This window comes from Hyalella azteca, unplaced genomic scaffold (assembly GCF_000764305.2).
Source record: "Hyalella azteca isolate HAZT.00-mixed unplaced genomic scaffold, Hazt_2.0.2 contig11709, whole genome shotgun sequence".
Taxonomy (NCBI): Eukaryota; Metazoa; Arthropoda; class Malacostraca; order Amphipoda; family Hyalellidae; genus Hyalella; species Hyalella azteca.
In genome coordinates, this window is record NW_025941696.1 from 17,020 (window position 1) to 44,461 (window position 27,442).

The window sequence follows — 27,442 nt, forward strand, 5'->3', positions numbered from 1 at the left end:
AACGAAAACAATATGACTCTGACCAATTGCACCAACAAGTATTTGATTGTAAATAGTTCACTCGCTGCCCAGAGTTCTTATTGATTTCACTCACATTTGCGAAAAAATGCCCATGGTCAATTCTTAATACAAAAGATGTAGTGCCTCATTACATATCAGTGCATTCACGCGGGTTCAAGAATGATTTAAATAGTTCGGACACGCTGGTTAGGACATCGTATTGACATACTAATGGCGTTTCGTTGCTCAATTGATCACTCAGTATTATTTTTGGATCATTACAACTTGAATTTCATTATAATCAAGAGAAGTAATTTATCAAGCAAATTGAGGTAAAGGAAAAAATAATTTGTGAAATGCCATCACATCTGATGTTACGCAAGTTACCTGTCTACGTGTAACTCATACACCATTGCAAAAGATAACACTATTTAATATAAATAAACTCAGGAACTGACACACGGTAAAATAATATGGAAAACAATAACAAAAAATGAACCAACAATTTATCTATGAATAATTTACTTCGATGAAAATAATAACGAGTGTAATAAATAACAATTCACTTCGATGAAAATAATAACAGCAAGGGGTGTAACAAATAACAATCAAATTGGAAACAAAAATGAACTAATAAAGGGAAATGGTAAACCATCTTCCTTTTAACAACAACATAAAATTGACAATTTTTCAACGGAATGTTAATATTCTATTGTATGTACATTCCTTTTGTCTTCTCAGTTAATAATAAAAACATAGAACTAGAAATCCAAATAAAAGAAATTATTGTTCATACCTGTTAAAAAACCCAACTGGGCAATTATTGATGATAAAAATTTAGGGTTCAATGTTGATTAACTAGTAAATTGGATAATCGTATGGTGATTTCCATGCCTGAGATGTGGATCATTCATTAAATCAAATTACTTTGTTTGCTTCAGCTGTTGGTATCTGTTAAAAGTGAAGATTAATTTGGAGTTCGATGTTCTATGCGAACCGAGAAACGGCAACAAAAGAAATTAATACAAACACTGGCTATCTCATTCCTCCCGGTAAAAACCTGAGGAGTTCAATAAATATTTTAATAAATAGATAAATAAATAGTCAAATAAATAAGGGCTATGCCCCTCGCTAGCATTTAATGCCGTAAATGCCAAGTGATTCAGGATACCCAAGTATGTAACAACTCAGAGAAGGCCTTAAAAAATACCCACAGTAAATACGAGGCATTTTTGAATGCATCTCTCCGAGAAATAACCTTATATTAAAATTAGTAATGCATTTAATAACTTGAGAATGGAGGTTGAGATTCAAAATTCATGCCCTCAAGGGAACTTAGTACCTTTCACGCTGTCAAACGATAACTGAAATAACGATAAACTAACTCATCTGCAGGGCTCGCAATTTTATAGGCACAACTCGTACATTTTCAAGACATAAACCAAATGTAATTCGAGAAACATTGTTTAAAGCCCAGTATAAAATTTGCAGCATGACCAACTGCATTACAATAAACTAGCATGGGAATACGAATGCGTAAGATTGAAGAGAATGGATTTGAAACCGCGAAATCCAGGGGATGAACCAACGAGAAACTCTAGTAAATGAAGTATAGGTGAACGATGAACATGAGGGAAATGTTGATGGGGCAAACGTTCTGATGGAGTTACAGAATTTTTATCCACAAAGGGAAATGTTGATGGAGCAAACGTTCTGATGGAGTTACAGAATTTTTATCCACAAATTGCTCAACGCCTATATCAAGTAATGTATATATTTTTGGCCACTACTAGAGACTATCATTTAATCAACATTTTCTTGCTGAAGGTTGTTAGTTGACGACAACCCAATGAAAAATTTTAGAAGGAATATTAGCCTTTTCTTTACGAGTTAAAATTTTTTGAGTTGATAGAGCTCTCAAACCACTAACTGTAAGTGATGTGATTTTGGTTGGAGTGTATTATAAATGGCGGACTCAATTTCAAATTTAAGGCAGCCGAATGGAAGTACCCATATGGGATGAGATTTGATCAGGAACTAAATGTAAAATACAACCATCGGGACACTCGATGATGTCCAAATACGCAATTCTAAGTCAGTTCAAACTATTGCACTCACGAGCTTGATGATCTAATGAATTAGTTCTCAATTAACAAGAACCCATACAAAAAGATAGTAACAATGCAACGGAGTAAATCTGATTATTCAAGAGATGTCTACATTGATGATGAAGTATTGCGATGAGTAGAATGGGTATGGATATTGTATCTATACTAAACCCTTCGTGGGTAGCCGGAGTCATAAAGCTGCCGCAGGGACTCAGTGGTGGTGGTGGCGCAGGGGCCAAGAGGTTCCTCGAGCTTGTTGCGTCGGCGACGATGCCACACGGCGGTCCAGGCCACGATGAGCACCAGCTGCGCGATCAGGAACACCGAGCAGCCGAGGATCAGGCCGATAGTGTTGATGCAAGATCCGCTCAATGCTTCCGACAGCACTACGTCTTCTTCCTCTTCTTCAACCTGAAACACACTCAAATGTAGTAAAGGATGTTCAAGTGGGGAAAACTTTAGTAAAAGTTTTTTGATAGAGAAAAATTCGAAATATGACAAAGTAATGCATTTCCCTTAGGAATCAGGATACCGTTGTGAGTAAGAGAGAACGAATTTTAACGGAGTGCTCACTGCTACTAAATATATTGGGAGTAATGTTGAGAACAGGAAAATTGCTCGAAGCTTAAAATTTGATAATGTTTTGGGAGGAGAGAATATTCCGCATTAAAGTATTGGATTATACAAAAAATAAGGAGCCAGTGGTTCGTGATCCAACCACCAGTTTCCGATAAAAAAATTGCCAAGATTACTGTGATGTTTCTTTTAGAAATCAGCATCTAAATATACCCTGTACTTACAGTCTTAGATTTAGACTTCGGAGAGGACTTCTTTGCACCAGGAGCTTTCTTGGGGTTTTTACCCTGGAAGCCAAACTTGTCGGTGATGGTGATGGACTGAACCACGAGATGCTCTTCGGGAACATCGGACTCCGTCGCCCTCTTGGCACGCGTTGAAAGTTCCTGCGTGTGGGGGACCCCGAACCCTTCAACGTCCAAGTGGTTGCCCGTCAACCACTGAATCTGGACATTAAAAATCACTTAGTTGGCCAAATTCAACATTAAGAGACATCATGGAAATAATTTTTTGTCTTCCTGTAACAAACTGTCTTCACGTTTCTAATAGCAGGGAACAATAATAATATTTGAGTTATCTGCTTCAAGAAAAGCATCAATATCAAATATATTATAAAAAAAGATTTAGAATATGCCAATACATATAGCTATATTATAAAAACTTAACTAATACTCACAATTTCAAACGCAAGCCCAAAATTATAATGCTTATCTAAACGTGCAGAAAGAATAACACTTCTATAACTAGTCCTGCAAAAATGTTTTCAACCAATCTCCGCAAGTAAAAACCAGCTCTGTTTACGCCATGACCAATATAAATCTAACCAGTTCAAGTTCCTCACCACTTGTGTCCCGAAGTGGCGACCATTGGGCGAGCTGATGGAACGCTTCTTTCTGCCGTAGCTTTCGGTTTTCTTGACCTGTCCGCTGAAGTCGACTACATCACACACGACTGGCTCGCAGAAGGGGATGCAAGGGGTGACAAGGGCTCTGAATTGCACAGTCTCGCTTGTAGGGAACTTAAATGCATCAAAAGAAGCTCCCAAAATCTGTTGAGATAGAAAAAGACCGAGTTTGACGTTTAAAAATAAATTTGAAAATATTCAATAAACCATTTTTTCATTACAATTATGTTAGGTTTTATACGTCATATTGTTATATATGTTAACACCGGAAAAATAGTTTTGTGAGAATGTATGATAATAGAAACGCTTTTAAAAATGAGGAATCTAATCGGCTGCCATAAAATTTACCTTTCCTGTCTCGTCAACCTTGAGCAGTGGTCTAAGGATGGACAATTCGACGGGGCAACCGCGATCGTCGAGCAGCTCAATTTGGTTTCCTTCTCCTCCTTCGAGAGCGATCAGGTTACGGACCAGAATTTCGTAAGGTGAGTTCTTGTCAACAATTTCGAATCTGAGCTCGAGCATATCACCAACGGCAGCAGATCCGACGTCTTCTCCATCACGATCGGTTATGCGCATGACGACATTAGGTGACTCAACGATACTCTCCTCTTCAAGGGCGGGCTCAACTTCTCCAGTAACTTGCAAATCCACTCTGTTACTTACAGATTTGTTACTAAGGTCGTATTGGCAATGCACAGAAAGACCCAAGTCTGCAGAAGTTACGATGGTGTCATGATGCTGGATAACAATGTCACTGCTGTAGCGAGATGCTGAATCTCGTTTGACGTTGCACTCCACATCGTTGTACGGCATCTCGATCTCGAATTCAAGCGAGTTTTTAATGTCGTTGACACAGGTGGTGGGAGACCCTTTAGAGTAAATCTTGCCATTAAAGATCTTTGAAGTTTTGATTCTAGCTACCATGTCGCCAGAACGACAGTCGATGGTGACGTTGTAGCATGACGAGAGTTCGTAAGTTGAGGAGTCGACGAGCTCAAGGTACGGATCATTGATGTGAGTGAGAGTTGCAGCAGCATGATGGGACAGTCGGCAAACTTTGTCTCCGGTGTCATTGTAATCAAACGAGTGGCACCTGTAGAAAATAAACGTAGCTAGTAAAAGTTAAATAGCTCGGAGGCATTTTAGAAAGAACTATTATAGAACACTTTTTACCATCAGAGTGGATACTGTCGTAGTTCAATATCTTGGTAAGCACCGATATGTAAATTACATACAGAAAATCCCGTTACGAATAATACATCATTGAAAGGTTTGATTTACGAACTCCGTTTATTTGACTGTAAAACTTGTGAGCAATGTCACACCTGTATGGAGCCTCGAGGCAGAGCTGCTTGCATTCGTCCAGGCTCTCGACTTCTTGAAAGACAGAGTCGACGGTCTTCAGGATACGGCCTTCCATTTTCTGGAACTCGCAGAGCCGTACGGGGTCATCGACGCAGTTGTTCTCGAGGAAGTCAGTATTTTCCGATCGCTTGAAGGACCCAGATCCTACCACCGTGTGGCGGTCCATGTCGGAGATGCTGCAGTCCATTGTCTCATTGTTGAAGTTCGCAGACCTGAAACGTGATAAATGAATACAAAATGTGAGATATATTTATAAATGCGAACAGCCGTTAAAACAAGGTAGGTGCATTGGTGAGAGAAGCCGAAGCAGCTTTTCAACAATGAAATAATTTCGGATACAAGGACTATAGACTTGTCGTATCTACCTCTCATAATACAAGTTTTCTTTTCGTCGAACGAAATAAATAGCTAGCTTTAATTAAACTCCGGATTAAATGCTCGTCCGCCTGAAATTTTTGCATTATGAAAGCCAGTTCATCAGGAATAATTAATTATTCTGTAACACTTGTTGTAACAACTTCTGTTGTAACATTTGATATAAATTCGAAAATTGTTCATAAAATTTCATTTAGTCAGGTTTAGCCAATATTTTTTCCCTAATCTTTTTTATTTGTAGTCATACTTATTTAATCTTCAAAAAGCATTCTATTATCTAAATTTCTCTCTGCTTTACCAGAAAGGGCAAAAAACAAGGCTCAAAAGCATTAGAGCCACAGAACCCACGGACGTATTCACCGCACCTGCGGCCACGGCCAGAGGGCCATATGCTGCGCGCTAGGATGTTGAACTCCGCGGCATGCGCTTGCTGACCGAGCGCGTCGCGGTATCGGTAGCACCATGCGCTCGAAAAATGAATGTGGTCATATTGTCTGAATTGTGATGCATTTTCTGCAAGTAGCCTGCTCTTTTACCGGGCTAAATTTGATTAGGATTACCCACAAATGGGGAATAGTACATGGTGCATCGTTAATTAGATAAATCTCCCTCATTTTTAAGAGCACTTGCATGGTGCCGTACAGTGAGGCATGCGCACGTCACGCAGAAATGTATGTTAACTTGAGGTATGAATGAGCGCATACCTTGAATGTTTGTCAACCTGAGGTATGAATGAGCGCATACTTTAAATGTTTGTCAACTTGATGTATGAATGAGCGCATACCTTAAATGTTTGTCAACTTGAGGTATGAATGAGCGCATACCTTAAATGTTTGTCAACTTGAGGTATGAATGAGCGCATACCTTACATGTTTGTCACCTTGAGGTATGAATGAGCGCATGCATACCTTAAATGTTTGTCAACTTGAGGTATGAATGAGCGCATACCTGAAATGTTTGTCAACTTGAGGTGCTCACGATAACATGTCTTTCAACAAATGCTCACGATAACATGGTCAATCATCCCTTAAGAATTTATGGAACTTATAAATTAAGAGCTTGATACCAAATTATTGGATTGCTGCTGCAGTAGTAGCGTTTAGATGGACCGAATCATTCCAATCTAAATTAACTAGATTTGAGAGCATGCAAAGGGGTTACGAAACATAAACAGTAATTATTAAGCATCCTCGAACGTCACGGTACGGCCAAAATAGATCAATCTCTATTTTAGGATTACGATCATAATTTAATTCAACATGAATTAACCTTAAATCGTCATCACAAAAATAATTATCCATTCTAACCAATAATAAAATAAATAAAAATTTCAGAAATATCGTAGAAAGATTCTTCCTCATTGTTTTCGGCTGATGTAGAAGTCAGCAAATGATGGTAAATAGTGTGAGCGGCTGCGTAATGCCAGGTTGAGTGGACCTAAAAAACAGCTTAATGCCGTAGGTATTAGACACCGCGGAGTGCAAGGTCGCGTGTCCTGTGGTGTCGAGTCACTGCCCGCTGGGCCAAAATATCGAGTTTTGTTTAACATGAGATGGAACATACACGAATTTTGGGACATGTCATCAAGTGTCAGAAAATAGAAAAGCTAATTGAAAAATTTCTGCAGGGTCTCAACAGCTAGGTTTGTTTTACATGGGATGAAATGTCAACGAATTTAGGGAAATGTTCGGAAGATGTGGAAGATTTAAAAGCTATTTAAAATTCTTTACCAAGCCCAGACATCGAGGTTTGTTTTATATGAGATAGAACATCAATGAATTTTAGAACATGTCAGCAAGTTTTGGAAAATTTAAAAGCTCATTGAAATTTTTCTGATACCGTCTCGCACTGCATGGGTGAGCCTATAAAAAATATTTGGGTGAGGTGGATTCTTCAGCTGAGAATGCAGAAATTTTGGTGAATAATAATTGAAGCGATTTTTTTAAATAGAAAAATTGTGGCTGGAATAATAGTTCCAAAATAATGAAACTTATTAAATCGTGGCTGGAATAATATTTCCAAAATAATGAAACTTTTTAAACTTCTGTCCATGACTGTAACTCTCCATGGGCATATTTCTTCAGTGCCGACACTTCTATTCTTTTATTCTAAAAGAAGTCCCATTTCTATGCTATTACACTTTTTATAACACACATGAAAGCCTCAATATTACGAAAAGTTGAATGTTCTCACATGATGTACAGAAATAACCTAAAGAAATCAAGATTAGGAACGGTTGTTTCTTTGCACATTTAGAGTCAATTTATTTGAAATGACGAGGCAATGGAAGCGTCATTACTAAGGCAGTTAAGGTTCGGATTTGTCGCACTCTGATGTCTGTGACAACTAATATCCACTCACTTATCACATGATCGTAATTGCACTCATATTTATAACGCACCGACAATCGTACGACCTGGTACAAATCTTCCCGTCATGACCGAACTCGCGATGAAATTCGACCTACATCAATTAGATAATTCATTGCCTTGCGAAGCATCAAAAATAATTTGCGGTGATAATCATACATATGTTGCGTAGTTGGAATTAGTCATTAGTGATTTTAGCTGTGGAAACTACAAATATATATAAGTAAACATCGTGAAACAATAAATTAAAATTTTTTATAATAGTTCAATTATGCCATCATGGATTGACATTGAACGGTAATTAATAATTAAACACAAATCAGAGAGAGAACTTTACGCTGGCAGAGTAGAATTATCTCGAGATAGGAACAAATGGCGACGTCGAACGGATTAAGCAGAGCGCGATGAGTTTGCCGATCGTGCTGAACTTTTGTTTAGATGAACACGCGAGGCATCGACAGGAATTGCTGTGCACACATCCGGAGTGGCCGGCAACACGAGATGAAATTCTTATTACGCTCTCATGCACACTTCATCCTGATCCGCTAGTGGTTGCCTCCAACAGTTATCACAACTTTTCGCTTGGGGTGGATTTTTTGGAAATTGAAGCATAAATATTGCTTGAAATCAGGAATCGAGGTTGAGCGAGATCGAACGGAATCGTACAGGGTTTATTGAAATTAAGATTAAATTACATCTTTATTTTCAATTCCTTACTAATAATTCTGGAACATGACCGCTTCGCTGAATGTGTCATAGAACAAGTAGACAATTTATTTCAAATTACGTACATTAACTCACATGACATTGTGATGATATTCTTCTGCCTAATACTGTGAGTACGGCGGTGAGCACTCGTCTCGAAATATCATTGGATGAGAGGTTCGTCTAGTCTTGAAATATCACTGTAGGAAGGACTCATCTCGAAGTATCACTGTAGGAGGGACTCGTCTTGAAATATCACTGTAGGAGGGACTCGTCTTGAAGTATCACTGTAGGAGGGACTCGCCTTGAAATATCACTGTAGGAGGGATTTGTCTTGAAATATCACTGTAGGAGGGACTCATCTCGAAGTATCACTGTAGGAGGGACTCGTCTTGAAATATCACTGTAGGAGGGACTCGTCTTGAAGTATCACTGTAGGAAGGACTCGTCTTGAAGTATCACTAGAGGAGGGACTCGTCTTGAAGTATCACTGGAAGAGAGGTTCGTCATGAAAGACTCTACGACTTCCAGTTACCGTTAGCGCGCGTCAGGAAACGCGATCACGTAATTAGCAATTATGTCGAGAATGCGTCAGATGAACGTCACGCTCTGAAGGCGCAGCTTTATACGGGTAAAATTTGCAACTGTCTTGATGAAGCCTGGCGAGAAACTTGGCAGATGTAATGAACTGATGCGGTAAATTTGGCAGGTGTTTGGGTTTCGTCGGTATAAATTTTTTAGCCGGGTTTCATGATCTTATTTGGCAAGAATTATGACTAATGTGATGCCGTGAATTTGTCAGTTATTCAAAAATTGGTTAATTAGTAGCCATTAATTTAGCACATAATTAATTTATCTAACTACAATTATACCAGATAATATGAATAGATGCTGTTAATTAGTCATTTGCCTGGACTTGGTTAGTTAGTCTGTTTATTGGTTCATATGGTATCCGAAGTGATATGGCATTCGAAGTGATAAGGTATCCGAAGTACCATAGCAGGTGTTATGGACTTGAATGAATTTGTCAGCCTTCGAGATTTGAATAGACGGGAATGCAACTGTTTTGGTATTATAGACCAATTTTTTTTGCGATTATCGCTTGGTTGTTATAAATCATAGGAAATTGCATTTAACAGTCGTTATTTCTCGGTAAATATTAGAAAGATTTTATAAAAAAGTTGAATATAATGAAAATAATAATCAATCGTTGAGAATGTTAATAATTTATATAGTAAGCAATAATTTTATTTTTATTAATCAAAAGGTGGTATTTATTAATCAGGGTGGCCTAGTGGTAACAGTTCAGAGTACCAAGATTGGCGCAGAGAGGCGCGGGTTTGATCCCAGCTCTGTGCGCCAGTTTCTGGTCAGAATCGGCGAGGAGGCCGGGCGGTTAAGCACAGCAGAATTGTAGCAGCGCGTTGCGAGTTCGAGACATCAAAATTCTGTGAATATTCTGCGATGTTAAGAATCGGCGACAGGCCTACGGCCTAATAAACGCTGAAACCGCTATTATTATTATTAAGGTGACAAACTTAATGTTCGGACGCGATGGTTAAAGAATCTGACTCGCATGGATGATCCAAAAGAATTCAATCATGCAAACTAAGCACTTCAGCATTTGTTCTCAAATTCAGAGTGTGGCATTGATTGTAAAACAAAGCTTCCATAGAAAGCAGAACAAAAGAACAATGAAATCGTTTAATTGAGAAACGCTTTTCAAGAATCAAGCATAAAATCAACGGTAGCGGATAGGAATGGTTCTCTCTAGTTTGAGAAAGCGGACCATGAAAACACATAGAAACAAAGTTAATGAGGATGACGAGTGCTTAGGATGATTATTATTCAAATTTAATATCACACTCCTGTTTGAAATTAAAAATACGATGCTATCCTCGTTTCAGGGGAGTTTTTCTACCCCAGAATTTGCATTAAAAGTCGGCAGTAAAGGCAGATGGTGGTCGTGCTAACTATATACACAAACCGTTCCCCGAGCCCCGTATAACTGTCCCGGTCTTGGTCCCGTTCTCCGGTAACCATAGACACAACCGCGAGATAAATTATAATGGGCAATATCGAGCATGACGAATCTTGAATATATCGTCACGAACGCAGAACAGATCTCTTCATAAATCTGTATAGGTGCAATCAGCCGTCGAGACCAGCTGTAGGCGACGTGGCTGCAGGTGCTTATGGGGCTTCATGAAAATTGCATGGGATGAATGCATAGTGAAATACCGGATACCGTGCATTAGCTGAGATGTCTTCAACGGTGCCATCGAGAGAGATTGGTTTCTATAGACCGGCTGCAGGAAGTGCATGGGCTTCCAGGAATGTTTTGCCGAGCGCGCTCCAATCATCAATAAAGTCACGAGTCGTTGAGCAGAATAGGCTGGTCGCAGTTAGAGGCCTTTATTCATTAATGGCTTTCAAATGCTTCTTTTACTCATTATAACTGAATGTACCGACAATTGAATCCGAGTTAACAGTTTTGTTTCACTGCTTAAGAAAAAGGTAATAGTGGAAGCTAAAATTTAGCGTTATATATGTAGAAACTCAAAAGCAACGGATAAACTTCGTTAAATGAATTATTCGTTCAGTCAGTAAATTTTCTTAATTTTTTTTCAACCATATTTTATTCCTGCGAATGAGTTGTTGACTTCTCCGAGTAATCAAAAATTCAAAAATTTATTTCACAGTTTCCAATAGAAACTAATTAAACTAACTAATTCAATTTACAGTAGTGCGAGACAGTTTAGTGCTCCCTTGCTCTGGTGTCGATTGCATGTCATATGCATGTAACCTTAAGACGTTATCGATAACACTGACGTAAGGCAGTGCCGTACACCGACCACACCCTCAGGGCTCAAAGATTGAGACATAATAAACGGAGCGATGTTTAATTTAATTTTTTTGCCAGTAATAATCAGGCTACCGCGCTAACCGAGCACCTCGTTATCAGGCAGATATTCCACAAGACTGCACAAGCCTTCATGCACCAGAAGCAGGTAATTATAAACGCAATTGCTACATCACGGCAATTAAAAGTATAATCGGAAGACTGAAGCATCTAATTTTTGATCACAAGGGTTTTTATTCCAATATAACATTGATGGTTATGATATATTTTTTGCTTTCGGCATCGAAAAACACTCATTGGCCGGCTGAGAAAGAAGTTTTCCTATCACGGGTACCAATACAATACAAAATTTACAATATATTACGTCTGAGACTCGTTATGCAAAATAAATCCAGAACTTAAATCAACTGCTGCAAAAAATATCAAATCACTCACCGGCAAGGGAAGTCTTTTTCGTTCATGCACAGGGCCTGGCACTCGAGCCTCGAGTTGACTTTCTCGACTTTTTTCGAGAATCCGTCGAGTTCGAAGCCCATGACGCGCTCAAAGCCCCAGGCTCGACTGCAGACGGGGGAAGTGGCGAGACAGTTCTTTTGGACGTACAGCGTGAAGACGGGGAAGTCCGACACCGTCAAGGCGCCTGTCAACAGACGGCACAGTGTCAAGAGCTACAATTTCTTGCAATAAGGAACTATAAAATCAGAGATTCTTCAGTCGATTTTCTCAGCGCGCATGTTTACACAATGTGTGGAAAATAACATTAGCACGAATAAATTTTGGGCACCATGCCCAAATCTATAACAAAATGCGATTATATGATAAACGTACAATCTATATAACTTATAATTTAGCTAAATAAAGGCTTATAAGTGGGTAACCATTAGAACCACATACGAAAAAAATTAACTTGAATGCACATCGAGAAAAAAATAAAGTGTGGATTTTTATTACAAACTCGCTTGTAAAAAAGTGCAGATGGCTTGAGAAACCACTTCCTGCTAACGCGTGCGTTTCTTCTATGCCTGCCTCTTATTGGAGAAAAAAAAAATTCTTCAACCAGCCACTCCTTTTGAAGTATAATATTATAATTATATTTTACGTACTATTCGGATGTACTATTCGCATATACCATTCCAGAACTATACAATTCAAAGAATCATTCTTAATATTTTCAACAGTACATAACAGGACACAAGTCCAAAATTGAAATTGATAGTAAAAACTTCGAACTCCGCACGTCAAAACAGGCCATTACGGTCGATGTCTGGAAGAAAGAAATCAAACAATTCTCTAAAATAGTTCGGAGTTGAACATATCGTAAAACTTTCGAAGACAATTATCTTAAAAGGTTTTACGTATCAGGATATCTTTAATTATTTTGGGCGGTAATAAAAACTTTTTATTTGGATCCAGTTTGCTGTGAGCTATCACCCCAAAACTCTAAGAGCATCACGGCGTTTCCTCCATTCAAAAAGCGTAGTTTATTGGACCGTCTCATGCGATGGTCGACTTCAGCGTAAGTTGCGGAGTGATAACGTTATGATTTTCCCAGCTGCGATTTACCGACATCACAGAGTGTAGAAGAATGACGGTACATGGACTTTTGTCTAAGTTATTCGTCTATCTGGAGAGATTGATTGCCGTACAGTACGGAATTATGTCCGGCAGCCTCTTCATGAGATTGCATCACGCGTTCGCGATTAATCTTGTAGTGAGACGTCGCCTAAAGTTTATGTATACGGACGAGAGATGTGAGACTCACATGCCGAGGGCTGTCACCCATTATATGAACTCTAACGATTCGTGGGAAGATGCCAGTCGGGCAATTAATTAACAGATCGCATCGCCAGGAAAAATGGGACGCAAGAAAGTAGAGCAAACTATTGTGTATTCCATGCTGGCATGCAAGATTGGCTGCGAAAATTGCAGTATTTGGTTCATGGGAATAAAATTTCCATCATGCGTTTACTGAAGAAGGTTTTCTATTTTTTTTTTGGCACTTGGATTTTTATATTTTTAATTTTGAGGATATGAAAGAGGCGTTTTTTTTTGTTTCACGAGCATTTGCGTACCCCATTTTTAACGCATCAAAACACAAATTAAGATTTGCATATTGATTATTTTTTTCAAAATTAGCAAGAAAAACAACCGCACAGCATTACATTAGCTAGAGTTGGGGTTGTCCCAACACTAGAAGAACTCTGCGTTTCACCCGAAGAATACCGTCCCACCAGTGAAGTTAGGAGGTGGCAGCAAACTGCTTTGGTTTTTTTTCTCTTCTGCAGGCCTTGGGGAATTGGAAATCAACAAGGAATGATCTACACCGAAATGTATCGGGGCATTCTTGAGAGATGTCTCGTTAAGTCAGCCGAAAAATTTAACCTTCCTCTAGATTGGATATTCCAACAAAACAATGAACCTAAACACACGGCTAGGGCCACTCTTGCATGGTTTCAGGAGAGGGACATTGAGTTATTGGAATGGCTAAGCAAATCCGATTGAAAATCTGCGGCGAGAACTGACATTGAGTATGCAGGAGAGAGATCCAAGAAATCTTATCCAATCGAAGGAAATATGCTAGGAAAAATGGACTAAAATTCCTATTAGCATACGTGTTAATATTGTGAACAGGTATTGCAATCGGTTAGAAGCAGTTGGCTACTAAAGGTCACATGACGAAATATTGAGTAAATTTGATTACTATGTATTGGGTACTTTTTGAACCTTAACTTTTAAAAATTGCAATTATCAAGTTAACATTTAATGTTACTGTTGTTTTGATATGATAATTGTATTTCCCATGTAAATTTACTATAGACTAGTGTTTGTTTATGTTATTTTGTTGAAGAGGCTTTAATTAAATAAAATTTTCCTTTGTGTCGGATACATTTTGCACCCACTGTATCAATACACGTTATAGCGAGCATGACAGCAAATCCCAATGTATATTCGGGAGCATATGAGCAAATCCCAACATATATTCGAGATGGTGAGCGCATGTGCACGCGTCGGCATGCAGTGACCATAACACGGCGCCGTTACGTGACGCTGAGGCGCTGCGGCATCCATCGCTGGACGCTTGCACGGTTCCGGTGGAGCGTGCAACTCTCGTGCGCGTCTCACAGGTAGAGCAATGGAGACACTTTGTCACCGTGTGTGGTGAACAGTATTACTTATTTTACGCTTCTTGGTCGCTCTGTGAAACTTTTTGCGTACAACAATTGATCAGAGAAAAACTCCTTTAAAAAATGGAAAAGCGGGGTTTTATTGATGAAACTGTGAGTCACATAATTTTAAAACTGTGACTCGCGTTGTAACGACATTTCGATATACTGTTTTATTTTAATCGGATGCTCATAGAGAGCGAATTTAAGCAGCAAGACTATATTGCAGTAAATCTAACACGTCAGTATTAAATGCTTTTATGTTACAGATATTCGTTGATTTCTTGAGGAGGAGAACAATAAAATTCGATTTTATGATTAGATATTTGAAATTGTTCAGATCAATTCACCCCACTGAATCGAATGTACCGAAGGAGCTGGCGACCATTACAGGGATCAACGGATAAAAATGGTAAACAACTACTCTCGAATCTTGTATCAAATCACTCCAACTAAATTCATATTGATAATAATTTTTAACGTGAGTGAATCTCCATCATTATTCAGTTGTATAAGTTTAGCTCATATTACTATAATATAGAATAGTCGGCTGAACTTAAGAATACGCCAAATTTGGTTGTCGCCGATTCTTGTAATTTTTGTGGCTTGTTCACAGTAGACCTAAACATTTGCTGCTACTATAATGACCCGGCCCTGAATATTATCGAGCATCTATGGTCGACTTTAGAGATGCAAGTCAGTAGTCGATTAACGCCGCTATCGTCTTAAAAAGAGCTGGAGGGAGTTTTAGCTGATGAATGGGTTTAAATTCGTTTTGAAACAATTCACTATTATTATGAATCAAACATCGGAGAATTGAGGCTGTATTTGCCGTATTAGGTGGACCTGTCCTACACCATACCAAAGTAATATTTTGTGGATTTCTCAGGCGTTTGCCTTTATTTGTCTAACCCCAGTATATATCTATTCATCATAAATATATACTATCAACCTTGCATTCTGCAAACACACTATCATCGGTTAATTAGCATCTATACACTCTTTTGTTCACACATTTTGCAAAATCAAACTCCCATTGGCGCATTTAGCATCAATACACACTGACATCCACGCGTTTACTAGAAAACACACACTCTCACCCGCGCATTCGGCCTTAAATACACACCATTGTCCTCGCATTCAGCATTAAACGCAAGCTATCACCGGCACATTCAGCATTGACTCTATAATTCGGCGTAAACACACACTACACAAACAGGTTGCGGTTGGCCAAGTCGTGTGAGAACCGAGCTGACCTGCTTGCTCTCGGCGCACTGGAGATCTCCAGTCACGGCAATGCAGAGAACAAGCTATGCACTAGACGTGTTGATATGTACGGTATGACAAGTCAAAAACCGTACAAATGTCAACAACTAAAACCTTATGTCAACAACCAAACAACCGAACAGTACGATACGTCAACACATGCAGAGTTCAAGTTTGGCACCGAGACGTGTTGATATGTACGGTATGACACGTCAACACAGAGTTCAAGTTTTGCACCTAAACGTGTTGATATGTACGGCATGGCACGTTAACACAGAGTTAAAGTTCGGCACCTAGACGTGTTGATATGTACGGTATGACACGTCAAAACAGAGTTCAAGTTCGGCACCGAGACTTTTAAGCGTGAGCCTGATATGCATCATGCTGAACTACTATGAACGTCAAGAGTTGTAGCTCACATTTTAATGAGAATTTTGGTTTGTTTCTCGGTTATAAATATAATAGTATGCTTAATAAAAAGGATGAGTTAACAAGAATTCTTCCTGTTACCACACTCGGTTACTTGGATGAATGGATTAGAACACATATTTTAGCATTCGCTTTACAAATGCATATTTCAGTATGACAAAATAATTTTCAGAATTTTCGCTTGCTCGCATTTTAATTGTTCTGCATTATCAACCTGTTAAATATGCTCATCAATTATTGACTAGATTGTAAGTTCGATTGCGTTTTATTCCTGCATGGATTTAATAGCGAAAAAAACCTGGCATCGTGAGATGTAGGAAATTAACTAAGTATCAGAGAAAGAGATGTCCACTTCACACGTAGCCTATAACGGGATAAGCAACGTTCTCTAGCAGGACGTTTGTTTGAGAGCATTCAAGACATCCACTTAAGGCTGTGGCGTGTATAGTCTGTCAATTGCTTGGTCCCGTCGCTCACAAAATTACTTCACATGAGTTGAGGGCATACGGGCAATCTTAAATTGAGATGATCCCGATATCTTCATTGCAAATCATTAGTCTATTTATATAAATGAACTAGACGCCTAATGATCCCGAGAGCGGAAAGAACTTTATAAATAAGGATGGAAGCAATTTTACATTAGGTTGGACGCTAGATGCCGACATAATATGCGTCTGTCGCTTCTGAATGAAGATGGATGACTCGTGAACCTCGCATGTGCTGGCGTAAGTACTTGACATGTACCTAGCACTGCGGCGGAAACGCACTTTATATGGAGCGACAATCTTGCGTGAGGTTGGATGCTTGACAACAACAAAAGAAGTCAGGTTCATCACCCGCGGCCACGGCAGCATGAGAGCGGATAGCCTGCCTTATCGTTCGCGCAGCTTCCTTCAGAGACGATCTGATGGCCGATAATAGTCATGTTCACTGCGGGTCATTCCAGTTGCGTCTTCTGTTAATCATTCCAAAGTATAAACTTGCTGTATAATGTCAAGACTAAAGATTATCGCACTTAATTAGATTCACTTGGAATCATTCTTGCATGAAGGTGATCACTTCATCAAGATTTTGGTTTGAATAACTTCTACTTTCACTTTGAATGTTAATTTGCTCGAAACAAAAAGAATGGATCCGATAAAGTGCCACGTTGAGTTCATGATTGTACGAAATAATCCAGGAAAAATTTATTAAAATTTAACCTTCTTGTAATATGGTTCGAAATGTGCGCAGTACAGCAGGGCGTACAAAATGGTATTTCTATTCCTATACTTAACCTGAACAAGTAACGAAATCTATTTAAAGAATAGCGAGTGGCAATGCGGATAGGGATTTTTCAAGATGTTCCTTTGTTAATAATGTCCTGCGAGCTGTAAGGTGTAAATCAAGGTTTAATTGGAGTTTATTACAACAGTTTCACTGATTTTACAACTCGACTTGCAGAATCTCTGTAAATTTTAAGCATTTTTTGAAGAGTTTGTTTGTCTTGTGCAATTTCATTTTTTTCAATTATTGGAATATATTCTATGTAACCTAGCTTAACCTCTCCTTGAAGTTACAGTTTGTTAACAAATACTGAAAAATTTATATTTGTATCATCCTATGAAAGGTTTCGCCGAGTGTCAATAAATCAGTCATTCGAATCAACAAGAAACGTAACTTTTTAGTATTTATCAATATTTGATGAAAAATTAAATTACTCCAAACCATAATGATTCAAATTGTCATTACAATTACAAATCAGCATCACGTTTTAGTTACAAGTAAAATACGTGAAAGATGCCTGTGCAACGTCGGCCTAACCCTCATCTCACGCAGTGTCGAAAGTTGACCCAGTTTGAATGTTAATTACCAAGGCGTAAAACCTTCAAATGTTTGTGCTTGAAAGAGCATTTGTCTTAGCATTGTCCTTTTAGACGTCTTGAGCATTAAAAAAACTTTTAAAAGGGCAGCTTAATTTCTCTCATAATGTCCGTTGCATGACGCTGCAGATGCGCTTACGGACCTTAAGTCCAATCTTTGTAAGCTGACAGCCTGTCAATCGCAACATTAATTTTAGAAGCTGGGAAAAAACAGTGTTATGTATAAATGTGGTTGAGTCGTGCAATAACTGAACGTCGAGTAAAAGGACGATGAAAAAATTTTGGTGTAAAGCTTCATTTTGACCGTCATTTGTTACTGTTATTAACCGTTTTTGATCGCCATGACAAAGTTATTTACTTGTCGCACACAGTTTACTTGAAGTTGTACAAAGATACAATTGTCCCTGAATCGCAATGAAATACGCCTATTGAAAAAATTCAGAACAAAAATGTTCAAACAATGTCAGATTGATTTTTTATCTATTAATATAATAAAGCGATATTTAATTCGGTAAGAATTTATTTATTGCGGCACATATACCTAGATTATAATGGGAATAGTCATTATGTTAATTTATTAGGTATGGTTCTATTGTGACGGCCGACTTCTCACAAACTATCAAGTTCAGCAAAAAAAACTTCTATTATTATTTGATTGAATGAAAGTAAATAGTCGAATTTCATAATTCACCAAGCAACTTTTCGCTTTAAAATTTTCATTGTCGCGCGATATATTGAACGTGCACACACGAAACAAAGATTCTTCTTTCACTTTTTGTGATTTCAATTTTGGGCTTCGATCCATCATGAGGGTAATGAAATTTTGTCGGACAGCCTAACCTCCCTGACTCAGCATCGTCATTTAAATATTAGGTTGCCACAGTAATGGAAGCCACGACACAGGAGACCAATCAGCGGATGTTCGGCTTAGAAAAAGCAGTTCAGCGGCGAGCAATCGAGTTGCTTGTATCTTTTGCCACTTTGGTTGCTGCAGGGCACACATCTTGTACATCATTAAGGCCACAAATCCTGGCATCGAATCGGGAAGTCGTAGCGTAATAGCGTTAACGGTTCCTAGTGGTACAAACGATTGCGACAAATTGAATCGAATGTCCCCGAGGGCAGCAGATCGACCTTCACATCGCCGGAGATGATAAAGAGTCGCTAATTGGTCTCGAGTGGAAGCCTTGCGACCAATCTGTAATGTTGGTCTCAGGTAACAACCCTCTCAATTTTCTCGGGACTCGATGATCGAAACCAATAATTTTACATTAAATTGCGGCTGACGGTCATCCATTATAAGGGAATCTGTTTTTCCTTTCCTCAAAATAGACGATAAGTCAAGATGCAGATGCCTGTTATCGCACAGCAAAGTATTTCCCGCAATCGTTAACAGTTATCGTTACTGTAAAGGTGGTGCTGGCCATCATAACTGATAACGTCCCAGCCTTTCCTGCCGTCTAAGTTAATTAAAACACGTGCGTTCAATAAAACCGTTGAATTCAAGTGGAAATTCCAGTCTGGCAGCTTTTTAACAATGGACACTCTAGAAATCGATAGAAAATCTAACGTCTAATGAATATAAATATATATAAATAAATATAAATTAATAACTCTAACAACTTCCTTGGTACCGTATTACTATTCGTGCCTAAAAGTGGGAAGGTCTGTTTAATTAAAAGACCAAAAAAAGAATAAACGCCGTTTGTATAAACACCTTTACTCTTTCTTCCCACTTTCTTCTTAATGAGAACAAGTAAACATGAAAAGAGCGGTGCTGGCATGTTACAATGCCACAATAGCGCCGTACAGCAACAAAAACCTGACCTTCGAACAGAAGACCAGTTTTTAAATAGAGCAAAACAGAGACAATTGCTAACTGAAGGCGATTAAAGCGATTATGATCGAGTTAGGCATTAATTTTCGATCCCAAGCTAAGACTTTAAATTCAACTAAATCCGCAATGATAACAGTGATTACTTCCGTTGAAGAAGCGCCAAACGAGCGTCAGTAACCAAACCGTTAATGTTAATTAAATCTTCGAACTAGAGGTAAACTCGAGCATATATCTACACATGTCAACTGTTGCTCATGAGGCTTATGAAATGCAATGAGATCCAAATTCACTACAATAATAAAATTTAACATAAACAAATAATTAATAAAAGCACGCATGAAAATGAACATTTCTGCAAATAAGAACAGGTTACTTAATAATCCATATACAAATAAATCCCCTACAAATACAAATAAAATAAAATGGTAAATTAATTTTTCACGTGAATTTGATACTTCAAAATCAGGCTTCTGGGCCAATAATAATGGAAGGCTTTCCGAGTTCGCTATATAAATAAGCGAGGGCAAATCTCTTTAAGAATTCGCAGGCAAATGAAGAACATGAGATGGTACATTGGATGGTACATGAGATGGTACATGAGATGGTACATTGGATGGTACATGAGATGGTACATGAGATGGTACACGAGATGGTACACGAGATGGTACATGAGATGGTACATGAGATGGTACATGAGATGGTACATGAGATGGTACATGAGATGGTACATGAGATGGTACATGAGATGGTACATGGGATGGTACATGAGATGATACAGGATAAATTTGGCAACCGATCAATTAATATTTTAGTCAGTTTCATTAAGTTGTATCAATAATTTTAGAATAAACCTAGAGCACTAATTTTTATATTATCTTGCTATTAAATATTTCAAGTTCAAAATCGTGATTAAAGCGACATGAAGGTCAATACTATAATCGCATAAATTCACATGCCATTTATAAAAGACAACAGGCCCATATTTGGGAGCAATAAGATCGAGTTTTTACAGACGGGTTTAATGCTCCAAACTCCAAATGATGATGAGTCGCAGGAATATTTTGCCTGTCATCTCGCTCCGTAATACGAGTAATTTTGGTGCATGCGTGAAATGACTTCTACAATTCATCCTTTAATTCAACTAGAAAATCAGAATCGCGAATACTAACACTGAATTGTGGTCCTAACCATCAGATGTCCAATTTGATTTACCGAATACAGAAACAGGACAGTTCGGTGTCATATCACAGAGAGAGTTCTTCAATGACTCAGCAAATATGATATCCTGTCACTAGAGCTCAATTAGGAATTAGCACTGAGAGCGACCTACACTAGGCCGTAGAGAGATCGTTCCTGTCTACGTTTCCGTACTGTAACTAGGCGACGTAACACTCTGATAAGCAGCTATTACGTTTTAAATGGTCTCATTGTATAATTTGTCACGTTTGCTGAAGTCAAATGGGTGATAATTTAACGATGTCCTCATACACTGTGATGTTATAAAAGCGATAACGTCTTGCAGCCGCAATCTGTGCTGACTTGTTACTAAAAAATTTGAGTTTTCATTTGGGTCTTGCAATGACACACGAGCTGCGCTGGGACTGATAATGTTCAATGGTGACTCTATAATATTATAGGGTCACCGTGTTCGTGTCTCAGCGTGAGCTTCCTCTATGGATATTATTTTATTGACAACTTTTTAGCTTGGAGATATTTTGTAACAAATGCAGTGAACATGCAGATCATTTGCACAACAGTTGGTGGCGTCTATATCCTATAATAAAACATACAAAATTTTTTATGATGCATTGTCTATGATTTTATCATCATTAAAATCTTCAATAAGTATTATTATAAATTGAAGAAAACATCCTGGCACGAAATAAAACCGCGTACAAAAAATATAACTTTTCTCTTTCCTCACATTTCTGAATGTTTTATGAAAACTTCATGCGTGGTGCGAATTCATTTCTCAATTTCACACTTTTGCCATTTTACACCATTAACTAACACGACGAAAAAATTAGTCTCAGAATTATTTAATCAAGAACCTAGATGGGTCTCACTCACCCTTAAAACAGTTAATTTCCAACGATCTCAAGTTAGAGAAAAATCTTTGACACCTCAAAGATTGCCAACGGTATCGTTCTCTGTTGCTTTGAAAAGACTGCAAATTCGCTTCATTTTTAACGAGCTTCGGAATACACGGCATTCACGAACCTAATTAACCAGCTGGCAGCTTCAAGATGCGAATAAAAACATAGGAAGCTGCAGGTAGTTCCATGACCCGCTATGACTTTAATTTCAGTGAAAATACAAAATGATTTCTACGAGACTAACGGTGAAGTGACCTTCCAATTGCAATGCAGTAGATTTTTCTAGTTTGAAAACAATCTGGGTAAATACTATTGGAAGTTCGTTTTTTATCACTAGGTATCAACGATCTGTGAATGGAGAAAAAGTGCGTCAACTCGAGCACAATCGAACTGCCCAATGAAATAATGTAGTCCCTTGTTATTTGATCAGCGTTTCATAATGAGTACAAATTTGGAAGATTATATAAGCTGGACAAGCATTGATTGAATTTTTATCAGGTGTTTGTCTATCAAATTAAATAAAAATCTGCGAGCATCGGACCCCAAGTAACACGTACGTGATTATTAAGCGTTAAAAAAGTCGTTAAGAACCACGAAGACACAACCAGCGAGTAAGTCGTTAACCCAATAACCGGCGAGGTGTCGCTTGTAAGTCACGTATTATTTGCACCACAGACCAACACCTTCATCAATAATAATCGTATCGCCAACCGCATACATCGTAACTAATTCTAACGGGAGCACGCCGCACCACCGAATTTACGACGCGGCTAAACTTGCCGAACATTGCCGCTATCTTGACATAAGAATTATGCGGGCAACGAAGCTATAATTGAACGGCTCGAAAACTATCACGCGAGAAAAGTGTAAAAACGAATCGATGGGCTCACACCGTTTCATATTTTAATGAAAAACATTATTTCAGTCTCCCCGAAAATCAATATATTCATCCATATACTCGAGTAAATTACTGAAAATAGTACCGGAAGATCACGCGTCGCATGATAGCGTCTATACACAATACTGTTCCAGGACCAGCCCATTAATTTAGGAACACCTCACACAAATCCTGCTGGAAGTGTAGGCAAGGTTCATGTAAACACAACAGCCATTGAGTCACCCTATCATCACTGTCAGCATTCGTCAACTTGCTCAGTTGATGCGATAGGAATTTGCGTTTAATGATAAGGCAGAGGCAGCGGTCAAGTATCATGAATATAACGGACGTCGGCTAGGAAAGAGCAACAGAAGAAGCGGCTTCCGGCCCCGAGTGTGCCGCCGAGTTCATGAAATCACGAACAGCGGCGGCCTGACGTACGCCGGCCTCTACGCAAGTCGGTCAGAGGGTGAAGTGCACGAACAGATTAATTTGGGTTAAAATATCTTCATGATGCAATATTTGCAGTTAACTCGTTAATAATATCTGCATCGATTACGTGATTCTTTGCTTTACTATAGTGCTGATCAGCTAATAGGTTAGGTGAAAGGAATGAAATAATATTGCACTCATAGATCATTACATTAATTCAACATTTATGTTACAATTTATTTTATTAAAATGAATACACGACATTCTACATTTGATGAGGAAAATTTTTCCGTGAAAGGGAGCGCAAATGGCCATTGACGAGCCACGTTAGAACGGAAGAGTTGCATTGATAGTCGAGAGTGCTGTAATGATAGATAATTAATTGTTATCATTCCCGGGAGAGCGAGAACGTCTTCATTTTGTTCTAACCACGACACTGAAGTAATAGGCACTGCAGGTCTCAATCTTGTCCTACCCTAGACACTGCAGCAATAGGTCCAGCAAGTCTCGATCTCGTCCTAGCCTAGATACTGCAGCAATAGGCGCTGCAAGTCTCTATCACGTACTAGCCTAAACACTGCAGCAATAGGTCCATAAGTATCGATCTCGTCGACACAGTATATGAATTTGTCTTGCGGAGCTTGCTTATGATCGTAAATTTTTGCACAAGACTTGGATTCTCAGAATTATCTGGAAGATACTGTATGCTGTCGAATATCTTCGATTGCTTTATGCCAATTCTATGCTTTATGTCAAGATTGTTGAAAAAGTGCGTAGTTTAATTTAAAATTTTAATCACTGAAATTAAATTTATTTAATTAATGATTTACTCACGAATATTTGTTCACATTGACCGCTTTCCTCTGTTATTATTTAGTCACGGTTTAATTACGAGTTAAAATGTGATTACTCTTTTTCACATCGACATTTTTCATCTGTCATGATTTAATCAATGTTTAGTCAAACGTTCAAATGCAATAGAAACAAGCTTCATAGCCACTCGTTTCAAGTGCTGGCACTATAACGTGGCTCCGCCACGCGCCAGCTGCTGGTAATTACTGCATTGAAACCAAATAAAAACTCTACGCTATAATGAGGGCGTAGAGTTGATATAATGACCTCGAAATTCAGGACAATTTAATGCGTAAATTAGGCAAGGCGCCGCTTTCAGGGTAAAAATATGTGCTCCGCATCGCCGGGCGACAGAATTTCAGAATATAAGAATATAAGATATACGAACATGAGAATATAGGAATATAGGATATAAGAGAAGAATATAAGAATATAGGAACATATGAAAATGTTGTTGGGGATTGAATTGATAACGAATTTGTGATTTTGCGTTAGAAAGAGTTAGACGTGACCTTGTCCAAACTAAGAAAGCGGATTCAGTATCGTGTGTGCCGTGGATGTGTAAGGTACGTCTTGTGTTGATAGGATTTGATGAATAAAGTGAATGTTAGGTATAGAGTTAGTTGTGGTTTCCATCTGTGTATACTTTTTGTAAATATTTCAGTAGCATTTATTAATGATTTTATTCGTGCTGATTATTAATCGGATATTCATGTTTAGATTAATACATTGTTAGATATTTATTTGTTCCATTTGTGCGTTTCAGGAGTCTCAGCAATAGTCTTAGAAATAGCTCAAAATCTCGGAACCTCAAGAATAGCTCAAGAATTCAGCAATAGTCTCGAAAGTGTCTCGCTCCGGTTTCGGTGTTTACGTGTTTACCAAGGCTTGGTTTTAATCTGTAATAAAGATAAATCAGAACTCTTTTATCACTTTGGCCAATGGGAAGGACCTATACGATCACCTGGCTGAACAATGCAGGGATGAAGATTGGTTTGTTTTATTTTTGTTGGAATGCGTCCCTAGCAATGTATTCGAGAGATCATAATTTTTGGTTCTGGGTTTTCTGTTCGGTTGACTTTGGTTTAGGTTGACGGTTTCATGCATTTTCTGTTAATTGTGTTCGTTTACAACTTGCCACTTATTCCACAACATTGAAACGTTATGAACTCGCAGAGTCAAGCATTCAGATACTGAGCGGAGAAAACCGCAATGAGCTACAATATTTAATGGCGCATGTTGAATTTGGTGCGTACGCGGATCAGAGCAAAACCGACGTAGTTTGAAAAATTAAAATAAATTCGCACGCCATCAACACTTACTCAACAATTACTACTTTTAAAGATTGCTTTGCGTTAGTTATACTGATTGAGGTTGTTACTTTTAGTGGCAATTGACGTTGAACGTTATTTCAGCAAAATTTAGCAGTCAAAGCTTCGTCAACATCATTTTCCTAGAGAGAATAATTGCAGCAATCTCGTAATATTTTACCTGGGTAGACGTCGGCGCTGGATGCGAAAAGCACACAAAGGCCGGTCTCGTAGTTGACGGCCATGCAGGAGGCGTTGTTACGGCACATCTCAAGACAGTCAGTGATCTTCAGGGTCCCTGGCAGCGAGTCGAGCATGTCCGATGGTGAGGAGTACACGAAGCCCGTCACCATCTCGAAGGAGATCTGCCAGGAAGAGGAAATGGGTTAGTGATAGGCAGCCAGTCAGGCATGTCTGATGGTGAAGAGTACACGAAGCCCGTCACTATCTCGGAGGATATCTGCCAGGAAGAGGAAGTAGGTTAGTGTTGGACAGTGAGTCAGACACGTCAGATGGTGAGGAGTAGACGAACCCCGTCACCATCTCGAAGGAGATCTGCCAGGAAGAGGATGTGGGTTAGTGCTGGGCAGCGAGTCGGGCATGATTGATGGTGAGGAGTAGACGAAGTCTGTCACCATTTGTTTGGGAGCTTGAAGCATATGTCATTGCTAAACATATGCTGAATGATAGCGGAGAAGTAGCTTTAAACGTGCAGCTACAAAAGTCATAGAATAGCAGAGAGATGAATGAATAGCGTATCCGAAATTTTATTGACGTCAGTTGAGTCCAGGGTGGAATTTCAGAGACAACGAACTCCAGAAATTTCAATAAACGTTAACTTCCATGCCCATGCAGAATAAACAAGCCCTGAATAACTTCACGTCATAATGGAATTTCGACAAATCCGGAACAAATAGGTCAACATGGAAGTTATATGAATAAGAGGCAGATTTTAGAACTATCATATTGTGTTGGGGAAAGTACAAAGCTCTTACGCGAAAAATTTTGATTCGTCATTCGCGGATATGGCCAAGGTAATTCCAATAATAAATATTTCTAAAGCTTATCAGCCACGACAATAGAATTACGTATTATACAAAAATTTGAATTATTTCTTGAATAAAAAAAAATTAATAATGAGGAAACCGGTGGGGCATTCCGCTGACTATTATTGCACCAGAAAAGGACAACGGCGAAGATTTGTATAAATCTCCTACTGCAGCCTTGAAAAAAAAAATGACAGGCGAGGTACGTCGCTACACGATCTCGGAAGATTCTTTAATGAAGGTATGGGACAATATTTTTTTAATCTTTAACGTTCACATTGAAGAACACAGTCGCGAAATTCATTAGTATTCGAGCAATAATCGATAAGCGGTGAAGATAAATGATCCAGTTGAAAACCACGACGAAAAACTAATTTTTTTTTAGTCGTCTTGTTAATTAATTTGTTTTTAGTGAAAAAACAATGATACCTGTCAAATACACATAAATAAAGCATGTTACATTACAAAGGTACTTAATGTTTTTACATGATGTGGTCATTGATAACTTCATGAATTAAAAAGTCTCGACTTGTAGTGTCTTACATTGGAGACGACTATACGATTTAAAAATATTTATTGATTTATTTCATGTTGTCTTAACTCAAGTTCAGGCTTTTGTAAAGGTGTCCTTGAAATTTATGCTCGGTGTTCTTCAATTTAAAGAAATACACGACTATTCAGTTGAACGGATACACAAAATATCGAGCGGTAATGGGCCGAAATTAAGAATAGGCAATGTCACCGCAAAGTCATTTAACATTCAAGCAGAAAACCGGAGCTCACTTAGTCTCCCGGACAACAAACATGGAAACATGGACAACTCAGTGACAAGAAGTCACTGAGTTGTCCAATGAGAGGCTCGTCACGGCATAAAACTTCGTCGTCGAGTCGTTTGAATGCAAAGACGAATGCTAAAAACTGACCAAAGATCGAGTGCAGGATATGGCTGTCCTCGCAAGCACGAGTCGTGCCATTAGAGAGAGCGCTCTGAGTCACTCGGTTC

At 38.6% G+C, this 27,442-nt stretch overlaps 1 protein-coding gene across 1 annotated transcript in view; it reads right to left on the reverse strand.

Annotated features, from left to right (window-relative positions):
* Positions 1 to 847: 847 nt before the first annotated feature.
* LOC108672795 overlaps positions 848 to 27,442 on the reverse strand; it is a 47,796-nt gene continuing 21,201 nt past the window's right edge. Inside the window, exons 3-9 of the mRNA XM_018160530.2 lie at positions 25,575 to 25,758; positions 11,704 to 11,908; positions 4,917 to 5,168; positions 3,937 to 4,684; positions 3,526 to 3,732; positions 2,909 to 3,130; positions 848 to 2,519 (exon numbers count right to left, since the gene is read on the reverse strand). Of these exons, the coding sequence (XP_018016019.1) occupies positions 2,274 to 2,519; positions 2,909 to 3,130; positions 3,526 to 3,732; positions 3,937 to 4,684; positions 4,917 to 5,168; positions 11,704 to 11,908; positions 25,575 to 25,758 (2,064 nt within the window). The 3' untranslated portion in view covers positions 848 to 2,273. The remainder of the gene's footprint in view (positions 2,520 to 2,908; positions 3,131 to 3,525; positions 3,733 to 3,936; positions 4,685 to 4,916; positions 5,169 to 11,703; positions 11,909 to 25,574; positions 25,759 to 27,442) is intronic.